Raw genomic sequence first — 16,358 nt, forward strand, 5'->3', positions numbered from 1 at the left:
CAAATTGCAAGTGGGATAAGTTATTAGAACAGCCTACAGATTTCGCGCACAGTCACCAACAGTTTTTCATAAAATGACTAAAAATAATCATGATCGGGCCCACCACCATTCACCAATCTATAATTATCATCAATTGTACCCGTTGATATCATTATAAGAAAATTAGAGTCGTTCGATGTTGCCGAATATACCCTTTCCTTCTGAATCTAATTCAGAGCCAAAAGTTCGAGGAAGTGTACGGCTCTGTCTTTAGCAGAATGGCCCACCTGTCAGTTTTGAAATGATATTACCTCCTTATTGAACTTCGCCTTTAGATTTAGAGCGTTGACCACACATGAACTCTCTCATCTACTTAACAATAGAAGCGTTTTGACGTGTCGATTTTTTATTGGTTTTGAAATTCAGGCAGCAAAATAATTATGAATGTTTCCTATTTCTAAACCCAATAGAAGATCCACACGTAAGGAGCTTCTGTGGACAGCCTTTTGATTGGAATAATTCATTGTGGGTCCCGAGGGTTACAAAATCCAGCTCATGTCACGTGGTTATGTATAAAATAAGGAAAAGTACGGAAAGACCCGGTGCAGAATTCTGAATTCCAGCCCCCAATTATAGACAAGGGGAGGACCGGAGGAAGGTAGACAGACATTTGAAAGCTTGCTTTTATTACAGAAATTGAAAGCAAAGGACCAAGCAAGCTCTCTAGCTCTCCCTCTCTCTCTCTCTCTCTCTCTCTCATTTTTAGTTCGTTTTTATTTGAGAGAACAAATGGCGGAGCAGCTGACTGAAGAGCAGATCTCGGAGTTCAAGGAGGCTTTCAGCCTCTTTGACAAGGATGGCGATGGTAGGCTATCGCTTCCTCTGTTTATTTCTTTGTTCCTGAACTTCATGGAGCTTTGGTATTTTGTTTCTCATGTTAAAACCCTAGAATTTTGGCTGAAGTAGCTTGTCAGGGTTTGGAGCTTTCAACTGTGTAGAATAGAACGCAAAGTTTTGATCGTTGGAATCATTTCCAGACACTGGTTTGGTATGGAAATGCCAGTCGATTTTATCTATACGAACCTTGATTGTGTTTCGATTTTTTTTTTTTTTTTTTTGTGTATATCCTTCTGCTCTCTATGCGTTTTCTTTTGAATAGATTGTTCTCATGACTTTTGAAGATCAGAGGCTGAAGATTGTTTTCGTTTTATATTCCATGTTTTTGTTACTCGCTGCTATTAAACAATTACTTGGAGAGATTAAAACCTCAATCTTTCTTTTCTGTTCTTATTTTGTTTTTCTTACTGTATTTCTTTCTCGAACTGTGATTCTTTTCTTTTTATTTTTTGGGTTTTCTAATATTGCATGAAGGATCCCATGCTCTTTTTCTTAGTTATTGGTGTTGCTTAAAGGCTCCCAATCTTTTTTTTTTTCCTTGTAATAAATGTTTCAAGAACATGCTGACCTTATCTGCATAAAAAATTTAAAGAAAATTCTTAAGTATTGATTGACACCTTTTGTTTTTGTCTTGTATTTTAAACTTTTCAGAAGCTATCTGCTAAGATTCTCAAATTGCATATACGGTTTGTTTGCGAGGGATCTCAAATTCCATATGGTCAATGCCATTTGCTTCTATACTTGAGTACTTGACCATCATATGGTTTTGCATTCTCATATGCCTGATTTGCTTGACTGTGAATCGGGCTGAGAGTTTCATTCTCCACACATGTATTGAATGAGTGAATATTCTAGAATCATGAAATGCACTTGTTGAAGATGAAATTTACAGGTTTGCCTCATGACAATATCCATGTAATTCTATGTAATAAATGTTTCTAAGAAATTCAGGCCTACAAGGCTAAGTCCAAAAAGTGTGTTGAATTCCATATGCTTAATCCTATTTGCTTCTATACTTGACCATCATATGGTTTTGCATTTTTCATGTGCCTGATCTTCTTGACCATGAAACAGGATGAGATTTTCATATTTTGCATAATCGCATGTGTATTTAATCATTCGATGTTCTAGAGTCATGAAATGCACTTAATTGGATATGATATCCTTGTAAATGTACAAAGAAACTGAAAATTATTATTACCTCTGCCATAAAATTCCCCTAGTTCTTAACTTCTATATTCTAATATATGCTTGATAATCTGTTTACACATTTTTTAGACCTTATTGAGGGGGTGATGCAAGATCAAACAAGTCAAAATTGGAATTTTTTTTTTTTGGATAGTTGGGATACATTTTGGTCATTTTACATTTCAATTTTGGGGTCTGGCCTAGTATAGTGGTTTTTCTAGTCATAATATAGTTGTGTTCAAAATTTCATAGTCATTGGTTAAGTAGTTTTAAAGTTTTTGAGTTTCTTTGAGTCAAAGTTTGATAGTGGCAACTTTGTAATTTCTGTTTCTGTTAGTTCTAGTAGGATTTTCCATTGTTACAGTATTGTTTTGAGTACCATATATGTATATATGTGTGTGTGTGTGTGGTAAAATGACATTGGCGTAAACGCTTCTGCATAATTATTCTTATTATGGTTAATGATTCTCATAATCCATTAGAGTGATTGATTCTTGGTTCTTATTTAGTGGTTTGGCTTTCCTCCCTTCTTCCTCTCAATCTTCTTTCTAATTCTGCAATCAGAGATTACCACTGTCAATAAACCTCAAATAATGTTGTTCTCACAAGTTTTTATCATCTTTCATCTTACAAAAAATTGTCCACAAATACTAGTTTTTTGGATTCTGGTAATTTCTCTTATGAAGGGAACTTTTTTTCCTTTTGTTGAAAACCTCTTATAATGGTTTAAATTAAATCACCCCATAGAATCCTTCATCTTAAACACCGCTAGAAAGATTTCATAAAAAATCCATTCCTAAACTTAAGTGTCATTCGGTAACACTGAATAGACCTTCAAACACAGGATAAATTGCTTTCTAGAGGTTTGGAGGTCATTTGGTGCTACCTCGGAAAAATGCTTCTGAGCACTAAAAAATCCTCTGAAACGTTCAGTGGTCTTGCTACCTCCAATCACATTCGGAAGTAGTGAACAAAATTTCTTGGACACGTTTATCTCCCATTAATATAATTATTTCCCAAAATTACCTCCAAACACCAAAACCTAAAATCATCTTGTATTCTCTTTTCTATCCTCTTTCACGCTCAACCTTCTCTGGTGGCAGTGACATTCACAGTCTGTAACTTGGAAGCTTTTCTCTCATTCAATCTCTAGCATACCGATGCATTAGGAATGGATTCTGGCTACTGGCAGGTGTCTTTTTTTTTTTATGATTTTATCACTTTCCTTTAATCTTGTGTTGCTTATCTCTCTTCCTCTGGTATTCGTATTCCTCAACTGTACTGCTATTGTTTAGCAGCTCAATGTAAGTTTAAGCCCTCCTGAACTGGCTCTCAGTTGTGTGGGTGATCAAGAAACACTCTTTGGATTTTTCTTTTTTATCATTTTCCTTTAATCTTGGCTTTTGAGCAAAGAGTGTATGAATTGAACATCTTTTTTGTGTTCATACATGGGGTTCTGGTTCTTGAGCTAGAGCTCCAATAAAATCTATTGCACAAGAGCTTGGATCAGCAATTTATCAAGCAAGTGTTAGGCATACAGAGAACTTCGTCAGCTCAAACTTATTCATGTGTAATGGAATGATCCAATTCTTAATTAATTATCAGGATTTTTTTGATAAAATCATGATCAATCTTCTGAAAATTTATATGCAATTTTTTTTCCTATTCATGTTTAATTTCAGATACCACAAACAGTATATGCACTCTTTCCAATTTTTCTATGATTCTAGAATGGTTTTCATGATGTATTGTTTATGAAGCCTGAATTGTAATTGTAGCAACTTGTTCCATGCTGTACTTTCCTATTCTTCGTACTCAATTACTCCTCAACATAGGTAAAAAAGCCAAATTGATATAAATTTATATATATGAACCCTCTAAAGTTGTCGATATACAAATTTCTTTAATTTACATTTTTATTTCATCTAATTGTTTTTATCAATATTTTTAAGTTTTTACTTATTTTTACAATATTTTGTTGCATTATTCATTAATATTTTTATTATTTTTTAATTTTTATTTTATCATTTCTTAATATTTTATAAAATTTTCTATAATATTCTAGTATTTTAATGATTTTTATATATTGTTATTTAAACAACAATTTGGGGGTAAATTTGTAAAATACACATATTTCAGACATCACAACATTGTGGAAAATCAGTAATTCTCAACAATTTGGCAAGCTCTCCAATCCCAATAAAACCCTTTCTTTAGTCTTGAAATCATTGCTAAACATTTCTTAGCCCATTCTTTCCCTCTTATCGTCATCCTTGACTTATCTCTGTCCTACATTAATTGGTATCAGAGTAACTGATCCTACATTAAGAGCCTACTTTTTTTTTAATAATAAACCTCTACTTTGTTATTTGTTGGTCTGAGTTGTCTTGGCCTTCTTGTAATGGTCCCATATCAGAATCTTGGGGTGACATGCCAAAAATTTCTCAGTTTATTGCAGGTTAATGAATGTTATTTTTGCACTGTCTTTTGTTTTGATGATAAAATAAACATTGAAACTGCTTGAGGTTATAAATGATAAAAATAAGGCAATCTGATTGATGTTTCATGATGATATTTTCGGTTATCAAAAGACAAGTTTACCCTGATAGAACTATGGACTTTTGCAACATGAGAATTCTATGAGTGATGATTTTTCAAGTTATACACATGCCATTTTATTGGCAATGTTTACTATCAATATTCTTTTCTTGCTGACTTGCAATTTTCTTTTCTTTCCTTTTCTTTCTTTCTTTTTTTTTTATAGGATGCATCACCACCAAGGAATTGGGTACAGTTATGAGGTCTCTGGGCCAAAATCCAACAGAAGCTGAACTCCAGGATATGATCAATGAGGTTGATGCTGATCAAAATGGGACAATTGATTTTCCCGAGTTCCTCAATTTGATGGCACGGAAGATGAAGGTAAGTCTAATTTCAGTGCACCGTGTCTAAAATATTGGGGTGTAACTATAATCATCCATCATTGCATGGAACTTGTGATTTTAGACATATAACTACTGCTTTACTACTTTGAGACATTATCCTACTGGTTTGCTATCTTGATATCCTAGGAATGCAGATTGATAAAATATATATATATATATATATATCATAGGAATGCAGCTTCAGCTCATAGTGGTGCAACTTCACAACTATTTTCCTGAGCCAATCTGGTAACTGCTTTGGCAAATTCCTACTTTCTTTTCTCTTGATCCATTTTGTTTCCCTCCTGGAAACTATGCCAGCCTTTGGTCCCCCGAAGCATTTTTTTTTTTTTATTTAAGTCTATGGAGCTGTTGAAGCTGCAGACTTGATCCTAACTCCAAATTCATTCTTTCTTTTCTTTGATCCATTTTCTTTCCCTCCTGGAAACTATACCAGCCTCTGGTCTCCCAAATACTAAAATGTTTTCTTTAATTCTATGGAGCTTTTGATGCTGCAGACTTGATCCTAAGTCCTAACTCCAAATTTGTCACATGTTTTGGTGAAAAATATCTCCTGTATAACTGTGCAAGTACTTGGTTTTGGGCATTAAGTTTGGATTTTAGCAGATGTTTGTTGTGCCTTTGTCTGGATATTGCTAACATCCTACCATGCAGAGTGTATTTCTACATGGATGCATTAAAATTTGGCCTTTTGCATATCTGAGTATTTTTTATTTCCACTTTTAAGTCTGTGATATAATATGTTTTCATCATTACATGTCCTTGTCAATTTGGATAAATGTTTAATGATAAAAAGTTACTGCTAGAAAAAGTCATTGGTAGACATTTTACATGAACATTATGTTAATTTCTCTTTCTAGCCAAAAATGGAAAAGGATATCATTTTTATTTATATTGTTCAGTCAAGTCTTAAATGTGACCATGGAGTACTAACACCCTAGCATTTTTATTGAACAAACATTCACATCTGCTGGGATGTTAGAAATAATGCTGATGATCTTAGAGGCATCTTGTTTTATCATGTGCTGTTGCTAGTTATACATTGGTCTATCTAGTATCAGGCCTAGCTGCCTAGTGGAATGGCATTTCAATAATAATTATATCATTTTAGCAGTTTGGCTCAATGTGGTTTTAGATTTGTCTGTGCACTCATTCTTTGCTAATATTCTTCTTTACTTTCAAAGGACACTGATTCTGAGGAGGAACTGAAGGAAGCATTTAAGGTCTTTGACAAGGACCAAAATGGTTTTATCTCTGCTGCTGAGGTAGAGCCTTTTTTTTTTTTCATTTTTCATTTTTTGGATTAAATTAAAGAACATGCATAGATTGCAGTACGTCTCTGAGCTTTAAACATGCATGAGAGTGATTTCCTATGAAATGGCTGTACGGCCAAATTTAGATGCCAGTCTCTTATAACTCTCGAGAATATCTGAATATGCAGTACCAGTGCTGAAATGAGAACAATACCCCTGAAATCTATTTGGCTTTTCTCTATGATGGCTCCCATGGAATTCCTTGATTATTTCTGTTACTTTGAAATAATCAACAAGGGTGGATATGACCCTCTTTTGCAAATTGAAAATGATTATGAGCCTGAACTCAACAAATAGAAGGATACGTAAGTGAAGAAGTATGGTATCCATTTGCTGTTTCCATCGTAATTTTCAACTTGTTGTGTGGAAAAATCTATCCTTGCAGTCGAAGGTGCCAGTCTGCTGGTAAGGTTTCCAGCTGGTTGTAGCGGAGACCTGGGATAAAGCCCTGCTGCCTTCACCAGGGTTGGTGGGTCTAGGGGTTTGGGGGAGGGTTACCCCCTGAAAAAAATAAAGAAAAATGTATTCTTGTATTATACAACCTTGAGTGATTTTACAGGCTACTGGCTTTTTAGATTAAACACATTTGCAGTCAACTTCCTAATTCCAAAACAAACCATAGTTTCTCCAGGAGATAACATGCAGCAAAGATATGTTTGATGGATTTGTTGATGCATGTTTCTGTGATTGCCCCTTTTAATTGGCATTATTGCATAAAAAGTCTATATTTGCTATTGCTACTGCCAGAAAAAGATAACTCTTCTTTATTTTCTGTGTCTCTGTCTTTGAAATTGAGCAGCTACGGCATGTGATGACCAATCTGGGAGAGAAATTGACAGATGAGGAAGTGGAAGAGATGATTCGTGAAGCAGATATTGATGGTGATGGCCAAGTCAACTATGAGGAATTTGTGAGAATGATGCTGGCCAAGTAAAGTTGGATGGGAAACAAGTATAGGGTTCAAGGAAAACAAGGTGATGTTGTAGTAATAGTAATACGGTCTCATTCTTAGATGTTGTTAAAGTCAACTGTTCTTTTCTACCTTAGCTTGTGGTATGGGTTTGTGGACTGAATTTATCTTCCAGTTGAGTGGAGACATTTTCCCTCAAAGACAATGATAGTCCAGTCTGTTGTAGAATGTGCTTGTGGTAACTTATTTAGAGGTTCTTAATGGCTTGCCCTTGTAAAAGTTGATAGTGATCAGAAATTTCATATAAAAGTCAATTCTACTCCTATGGTTAAGTGTTCAAATAACACGAATGCAATGTACAAAACCCAGCACTAGAGACATGTTATGGGAAAGATTTCTTTATACAATGGCAGCCTGCAAATCCAGGTGGTTTCTCTCTTAAATATTTCCATGGTTACAAAGTTCATGAGGATTTCTTTTTTTAAAGCCCCAAGGCTGATATGACAATTTTTGTTGATTATGAATTAATGCTTGTCAATGTTGATTACTATGATTGACATGAGATACTTAATGGCAAGGTTTTTAAAACTGACTCGAACAAGTCAGGGGTCTGGTTCCCGGGTTGAAAAGTCCGACTGTTCGGTTTGAATGGTTGGCCCATTCTGACAAAAATTAAAAAATGGTCAAAACTGTTGAATGGTTCAAATGATTCAACCACCTGGGTCAGTGGTTTGTTGACTAAATCAATGTTTTTTTGGCAAAAATCTGGTTTTGGGGAAAAATGGAACCAGTCACCTGACCTGTTCCCAGTTTTTCCAGTCCAACCGTCCGATTCAGTCTCGTTTTGGAAACCATGCTTAATGGTGAACTTGAGGTGGTTCCCCGTTATTTTTTTCTTCCTTGTCCTACAGGTTATGTCTGGTGTGGATGCTATTGTTTGTATAACCAAACTCAGAGGAACTCAGATTTCCTACCCACTCTCTACCGGTCGTAAATTGCAGCCACACATCTCTCAATTGGAGAGTGGGTAGGAAAAGTGAATAGGAAATCCCATTTGAACTCAGACACCAGAACCGCTAATAGGGGTATGATTATTCTTAGCCTGGTCCGCCTAGGCTGCAAATTTTCTTGCCTGGGCCCAAGTTTTTGTGTGCAGGCCCAGCTTGGCCCAAGTCTGCATCAAAGTCGGAAATTTTCGGATTGGGCTTGAACCCAACACTTAAGGCCTGTTTGGCAATATAATATAATATATATTTTAAATATACTAAAAAAGAGCATGCATCATACATGGTAATTTTAGATAACATTGATAATCTGAATATCCTTATCAGAACCCATTGAAAAAGATAAGTAATCAAATAATGGTGTGCGGGTGAATTTAATTTTTGTATTTCATTTTATTTTTAATAAAAAATACTTCTTTTTTATCATATTTATTTTTGCTTAATATGATAAATATATAATATTAGAGATGTGTAAAATGCTGTGTTTTCTTTATTTTTTTCTATCTATTTTGAGATTTTATTATATAATTATAACATCATGTGTCTATGACTTGAATGAAAAAGTGATCTTAATTTTGAGCAACTTTAAATTTCTAATCCATTTTCATAATTAATTTAAAAAAAAATTGTTTATCACATTTATCTTTGTTTAATATAATAAATGTATAATATCTTAGATATGTTAAAATTTTCAATAAAATTTATTTATTTTATAATTTTTCATATGTCTATCTATTTTTTAATTTTAATTATTTAACTATTGACATCAATGGTTGACGTATTTTAGAATTTACTTTACCGATTAGACTGCTTTGGTGTAAGTCAAGTCGGTCGAACTGAGCTTAATATCAACTCAGGCCCAACCTGCACTGAAATCAGTGAACAACAAAATTTGACATAAATGAGTACATAATTGTATATGCATGCAAATATACATGTAGGTGTCTATATATGTATTTATGCATGTACATAGTCAGGGCTGACTTGGACTACTAAAGGGTTAGGTTTGGGCCCAATAAAAATAAATAAATAAATAAAAAAGCCCAAACTTTTGAGATAGGTGTAGGCCCAATTCAAAGATCGAAAATCCGAGTCAGCCTATTTAAAATTGCAAGTTGGATTAGTCTGGGCTCAATCTTGCTCAATTTGTATCCCTGTGGACCATTGTCCACTAATTAGATGCAAAAACAATTTTCTTTTCTAACTTAGTTTTTGTTTAATATGATGAATAAAAATAATTTCTTATGTATCACGCTTATTTTCGTTTAATATGATGAATATATAATGTTAGAGATGCTCCCAAATGTTTTTTTACAAAAATTCTATATTTTTAATAAGTCTCTATCTTTTATAAATTTTTTTATTATTTAGGTAACATCATGGGTTGACTCGTTGCACCAAAAGGTTGAAATTGACCCACTGCTTGAATGAGAAGTTGGTTTCATTTCTAAGTCAATTTAAAAATTTGTATTTCATTTACATCATTAATAAAAATATTTGTTTATCATACTCATTGTTGTTTAATAAGATAAATATATAATATTAGAGAAGTGCCTAAATTTTTTAACAAAATTTATAATTTTTAATATATATATATATATATATATATATATTTAATTTTTATTATTTAACTGTGGGACCGTTGGTGGACCCATTTAATGTGGATGGTTGAACTACTTAACCACTATCCAAACAAAAGGGTGGTTTATTTTTCATATTGATTTTGAACACAAGTTCTATATTATTAAAATATTAGATATATATTTAATTAATAGAATTTATTGATGAGAAACAAAATTAGTTCAAATAAGGTATCTAAGGAGAGAATGGAAATTAACACCTTTGAATGAAGTGGAAAGTAATAGTATTTTAAATAAAAATTGTCTAAAATTCACCATGAGTTTTCAACATTTCCCTTAAACTCACAACTTTTCAAAATGTCTAAAACTCACAATGTCAGTAAGTTTTATTTTCCAAAACTCACATTCTGTTTGTGCACCATTAATGCTTTTTAACAGAGGTGTCTATATCAGCACAAATAATAGTTTTCATGACCAAATTACCCTTGAATGGCAAGTTAGAGGAAAAATGGTCTTTTTCACTTTTCACTTCTCTTGTTTTTCTGCATTTTTAGTATTTTGTTATAATTTCCAATGTTTTTTATAATTTCTGTTTTTTTTTCTACATTTTCTATTTTCTACAGTCTATAAATTTTCCTATTTTATTGTTACTTATTTTTATTTTTTTGTGTTTTTTCTACAATTTTTATTTTCTGATTTTTTTTTTCAATTTCTATAGTTTCTATAATTTGAAAATAGTTTTTTATTTTTTTTGAAATTTTTATAATTTTTTATATTATTTGTAATTTCTATGTTTTTATGTATTTTATATTTGAAAATATTTTTTGATTTTTTCCTTTTTTTCATGTCTAAATATGAAAATGGTAATATATTAATACCCGTTAATTTATTTTGTATATATTTTATATTTTTCTATGAAGGTTAAAATGGTAATATATTAACACCCGTTAGTCTGTTTCACGTCAAGTTAGTGACATGGTGAATTTTAGACATTTTGAAAAGTTGTAATGAGTTTAAGAGAAATGCTGAAAACTCATGGTGAGTTTTGGACAGTTTCTCTAATTTAAATTATATCTTTTGTTCATACAATTAGAGAGGGACCAAATTCATAAATAGGGGTGTTTTAGTCAAGAAAAGTCTATAATGCTCATTTATTCAATGTACCTTAAATATAGGATTTAATGAGATGTAATGCGAGTTAATACCTTAAATATAGGGTTTAATGAGAGGGAATGAAGGGTTACTTCCTTAAATATAGGGTTTAATGAGTGAGTTAATACCTTACATATAGGATTTAATGGGTAGGAATAGAATGAGATTAATAAAATAAATCAAATTATATTTTTTGTCCTCATAATAAGGAGGGACCTAAGCAATGTTGAACTTGAGATAACATTCAATGGTAACACTTACTATTGGATATTGTTCCAAATCTCACATTGCTTAGCTTTGAATGAAAGGCCTTGCCTTCATCTATAAAAGGATAGGTAAACTAAACCAAACCAACAAGGTTCATAGTATCGGTACGTATCAGCCAAGATGTATAGTATCGGAGCCTTCCCAATATGTCCCTACAGGGGATGTTTCGGATTGGCAAGTGGTTCAGGGAGTAGACTGGCCTTAAACTGGTCCCTCTAAACTAGATTCTAAAAAAACAAAAAACAATAAAAAGAGTACAGATATGGGCCGATACGCCCTTGGCTTGTGCATTACTCTTTTTTTGTGTATAATTAAATTTTTATTATTACATGCTTTGAACACAAATTATTAGGCCTGGAAAGCCCTTAAACCAATCCTATGTCCATGTAGCGGTGTAGGATTGGGCCTGGGCCTAGGATAAAGCCCATATTATTCGTGTCTGGATATCATATTGGCTAAAGCCCATACCATATCCACTATGAATGTTTTTCTGTTAAATTTAGGGGATGTTTGGAACCGTGGCCGTTTTTTAAAAAAAAAAAACGGTTTTATGTTGGATCTACATAGGCATTTCAACAAATGCCGATGCATCTCATTGTCCGATTCAGGTGATTATTAAAAGCGCTATCGGTAAACTGTTTCCCAAACGGTTGACTGATGTGTATCCTATGTTGTGCTTACCTATCAGCACATACATGAAAACGGTGATGAAAATCATCTTACCAAACAGCATAGTATTGCTCGCTGCCTACATGGCAGAAGCATTTTTTTTGTGAAAACGGGTCTTGAAAGCATGGTCATTTTTTCTTAAAAATCGATCCCAAAAAATACCCATGCTTCCAAACACCATGTAAAAAAAAAAAAAAAACCGTCAAACATGTGTTAACCCTAAATTAAAACGCTGGCGTGTACAAAAATCATCTCAGGCTTATCCTGGATCGGTGGTCGGCGTCGCAGGAAACGTATTCTCAAGGATGATGAGTAGCTTAGCTTTTCCTCTGGGTCAAGTTGTAGGTCGTAATTGTCTGGTCAATGTGTCAAGCAAAAAAATTTAAGAAATTAAAAATAATACAAAGTATTGGAAACCTATTGAACGGGTCAGATGTGTGGTCGGTTTAGTTGACGATAAAACATTGGTGGTGAGTCCAACCTTAAGCTAAGGCAAGGTTTAAATTATTGACGTACGGTATTTTAGGGATGCTATATGTGGCAAAGTTAGTAGGTGATTTAGTTTCTGAAGAATTTCACCTTGCATTTTTCTTGATTCTCTCTCCTCTCTCCTTTTTATCATTCTTAATCTGCTATGTGATCACCCCACTCCCAATCTGCTTTCTCATTAGTTAACTCTCTCCAGCCTCTTCCATGTGGCCATGTGGCACCATTCTTCTTTACTAGAGTCCCACTCCCCTCCTCTTTACTACCCCTTTACTAGAATCGTCCCTCTCCATTATGCCTCTTAACGAAGTTAATATTTTCATACGAGAGAGAGAGATCACACTTCTCAACCATTCCAATTCCCTTCTCCAAATCTTTCAATTATCCCTAGAAATTAGAAAACAGTTTGTAAGGCTGCCGAATAAGAGGGTTTTCCAATTTGGTATTTATTTTAGCTTTAGGAAACAAAGATGTTCATTCATAGTGCAGTTAGACACTCCTTCAATGAAGTGATATGAATTATTTGCACTGATCTATTTTTATTTTCTTTAAAATATCTATTAATGTATGTTATTGTTAACCAATAATACATTGTGCTTAAGTGCTCCGTGTGGTCTATAGATTTGTTTGTCTTTTGCGATCGATGGCACTCTTCATGCAGATCAGGCGGTGAAGAACATTGTTGAAGGAGGTACTGAGCCTTCTCCAGCAATTGGCAACAGATGGATTATTTAGAATATTGAGCAGTTCGTTGCTATTCTCGATGCTTGGTGTATGTTTTATTTGATTTTTCCCTTCATTTCAAGTTGTTCATGCCATTGTGTGGCTGCTTTTCAAATACATCTAATTGCACATCTTATATATAACATGTAATTTTATTCGTCAAGTCAGGTAGGAGGAGCTTTTCCTTTTTTTCAAATATATCTAATTCCATTGCAAGCTTATTTGTCTTTTTCAATGGCACTCTCATTGTTCCTGATGCAAAATTAGGTCATGTAAGTGGCTAAAACTATTCTCTCTGTCTTCATTCAATTTTTAAAACTCTTTTTGGCAAGGTTTTTAAAAACGATCCGGAAATAGAATCGGTCAGGGGACCGATTTCCGGTTAAGTGGTTCAATCATCTGGGTCGAACGGTTTGACTCATGATGTTATGAATAAATAAAAAATAAAAAATATATTTATAAATAATAAAAAAGAGCATAAAGTTAAATAAAATACAGAAAATAAACCTATCTAAATACAAAAAATAATACAGTACAAAATATAAAAATTCTAAAAAATACAGAGAAAACACAAACAATTAGAAAAATTTTACAGCTATGGTGCATGTTGAGGATGCTAGGTAGATGGTAATGGTTTACGGGTGCAATTCAACCAACACAAGAACTTAACTTAATATGGAAACACGTTACCCTGCTCAAGCCAATATTCCTTGATTCAGTTGATTGTATTATTATGAAGAAATAAAATATTGAAAAATAACAAAATTTAAAATTCATGAATGAACAGCCATGGTATCATATTGATTTTTCAAATAAAAAGGATATGCCGTGGTAGTTAATTGGGACAAATAAAAAGAATCCAAAACAACACAAGGTATGCGACCAAACTCATCGCCGGCTGCCGCAGTCCTTGTCTCCTTGTTGCTACTGCCAACTGCTACTGTCGCAGCATATTACAAACCCCTGGCTGCCGCTGCTCCTTGTTGCTCCTGCTGATTACAAAAAGAAATCCGCTGTAGATGACACTCACCGCCGTCATCGGTTGTCGTGATTCACTGTCGATTCCAAAAAATGGTGATACATTGAAAAAAATGGTGTTCCAGGAAATACCTGTTTGTTTGGAATTATCCTTTCATAAAAAACGGTGCTCGAAGCCACACTTTAGAAATCGATAAAGTATGGTTTGGAGCAACGCCAAATTTGACGTTTCCTTAAGTTGCAGTTTGTTGCTACCAACAGAGACATGAGGTGACAGTGACATGGACATGATGTGTCACTGGACAATAGATTAATAGGTACCACTGCTGAAAATATTTCTTGGAGCATTGGTACCAAACAGAAAACAATATTGCTGTTGCTTCAGGAAATGTCCTACCTGGCAGCAACATTTCCAAACAAAAATAGACACTGAATTCTCAGAAAATAGTGCTTCCAACCCACACATCAGTAGCACTATTTTCTGAGAAATCGGTGCTGTATCTGCAGCATCGATGCCAAACATATACTTATTTATTATTTGTTTAGTGGGTCTACACAATGGGGGTAGCCTATCCACTATACCCTTAACCATAACAGTAATTTTTTAGAATTTTATGATTTTAAAATTAATAATCGTAACTTTTTATTTTACTAAATTAAATATTTGATAACTTTTTTATTCATTATCAATTAATAAAATTAATCAACTTTTGGATTTTCCCATACATCGCACAAGATACCACTAGTCTATATATATACACTAAAACACAACGGTCTAGAAATTTCTCTTTTTTTTTTGAATTTTTTATTTTTTATTCCATTTCATTTTTGAATCAACTAATGAGATGCTCTCATTCCTGAAAAAAAAATACCTAAAATCTCTCTCTCTCTCTCTCTCTCTCTCTCTCACTTTCTCAATAACCTAAATAATATCCTCTCCTAAACTTCCTCCCCCATTTATCCCCCACTTTTTCCTAAATTATCTATAATTCCTATTTATCTCCTAAGTTATCTCTAATTTCTATTTATACTCTCCCCCACTTTTTATCTATATCTATCTAAAGAAAATTTGAATTAAAAATATAAAAGTGATTTAAAATATTCTAACAAACTTATGTAATAACTTAAAAATATTTATTAAAAACACAAAAATAATTATAATAGATTTAATAATATTCCTATTATTAATAATTTTATATTTATACAAAATTAATCACGAAATTATGTACTAACAATATAAATTATGATTTTTTGGATTATTCAAATTAAATGTTATTCAAACAATAAAAATTTAACATTAAAAATAAAATATTATTTAAATATTTCAATAAATAAATATCTTAAATAAAAATATTAAAAATAGATAAATAATTATATAACAAAATGTTAACTATTATATAATAAATTTAAAATAACATAAAATTTTAAATATTTTATATGTTAATAAATATTTAAATAACTAAACGTTTTAAATAATGAAATATTTAACATAACTAGATTTTAAATAGCCAAAATAGGGAGATTTTGAACTAAATTTAAAAAATTTATTAAAAGTAGAAAAATAGTTATAACATAATATTCAAATTTATAATAATTAAATATTTTACAAAATTAACAAATAAGTTATGTAATAAGAGTAGAAATTATAATTTTTATGAATTATTAAGTTCAATAAATAATTAATATTTTAAAATTTAAATAATGATATTAGTTAAATTACTAAATAATATTGTAAATAAATAATTTCACTTATATCAATTAATAATTTCAGAAAATAAATTTCAAAAAATTAATATTTATTAATAACAAATTAAAAAACGTAATATATATTTATTTATACTAAAATTAATATATCTTTTATATTTTCAGTAATTATTTATTGTTTTTTTGTGATAAATATATTTTTAATAATTTTGTATAAATACATTTTTGTTTTGTTATTTAATAGAAAATTTTCAATAATTATTGGAGATTGAACTATTTTTTATTTAAATTTTTAATTTTAATTTATTGTACTTGTTATATTTTATGGATTAATATTTATTATAAGTTAAACTATTTATTAACTAGTTTAATATATTTGTTAGTATTTATTGTATTTCAATTAGTTATTTATTGTATTTTCATTATCAATATATTTTAAATAATTTTGTATTTTTGCTATAAAGTTTCAATAATTATTGGAGATTGAAATTAGGAATGTTCACGCATTGGTTCGGCTCAGTTGTAGGCTATTTGGCCAACTAAATTGATCTGATTAGGTTGGG

The 16,358-nt window shown here is 31.9% G+C and overlaps 1 protein-coding gene across 2 annotated transcripts; it reads left to right on the forward strand.

Annotated features, from left to right (window-relative positions):
- Positions 1–578: 578 nt before the first annotated feature.
- LOC148864033 (calmodulin-like) lies at positions 579–7,675 on the forward strand. 2 transcript variants are annotated; one of them, XM_088981194.1, is made up of 5 exons: positions 581–844; positions 946–1,027; positions 4,829–4,986; positions 6,194–6,274; positions 7,122–7,675. In XM_088981194.1, the coding sequence occupies exons 1-5, from the start codon at positions 836–838 to the stop codon at positions 7,254–7,256; spliced, it is 465 nt and encodes a 154-aa protein (XP_088837320.1). In that variant the 5' UTR covers positions 581–835; the 3' UTR covers positions 7,257–7,675. The 2 variants fall into 2 exon arrangements, with proteins under 2 accessions (XP_088837321.1, XP_088837320.1); XM_088981195.1 differs by lacking the exon at positions 946–1,027 and having other exon boundaries at positions 579–844.
- Positions 7,676–16,358: the final 8,683 nt, after the last annotated feature.

The sequence above is a fragment of the Nelumbo lutea genome, chromosome 3 (genome assembly GCF_056320005.1).
Source record: "Nelumbo lutea isolate HS-2025 chromosome 3, American lotus-T2T, whole genome shotgun sequence".
NCBI classification, from domain to species: domain Eukaryota; kingdom Viridiplantae; phylum Streptophyta; class Magnoliopsida; order Proteales; family Nelumbonaceae; genus Nelumbo; species Nelumbo lutea.

Excerpts from the sequence above, each read along its gene's own strand:
- LOC148864033 (XM_088981194.1), top strand. Across the intron at positions 4,987-6,193 it reads TGATGGCACGGAAGATGAAG|GACACTGATTCTGAGGAGGA; the intron begins GTAAGTCTAATT and ends TTACTTTCAAAG. Across the intron at positions 6,275-7,121 it reads GTTTTATCTCTGCTGCTGAG|CTACGGCATGTGATGACCAA; the intron begins GTAGAGCCTTTT and ends GAAATTGAGCAG.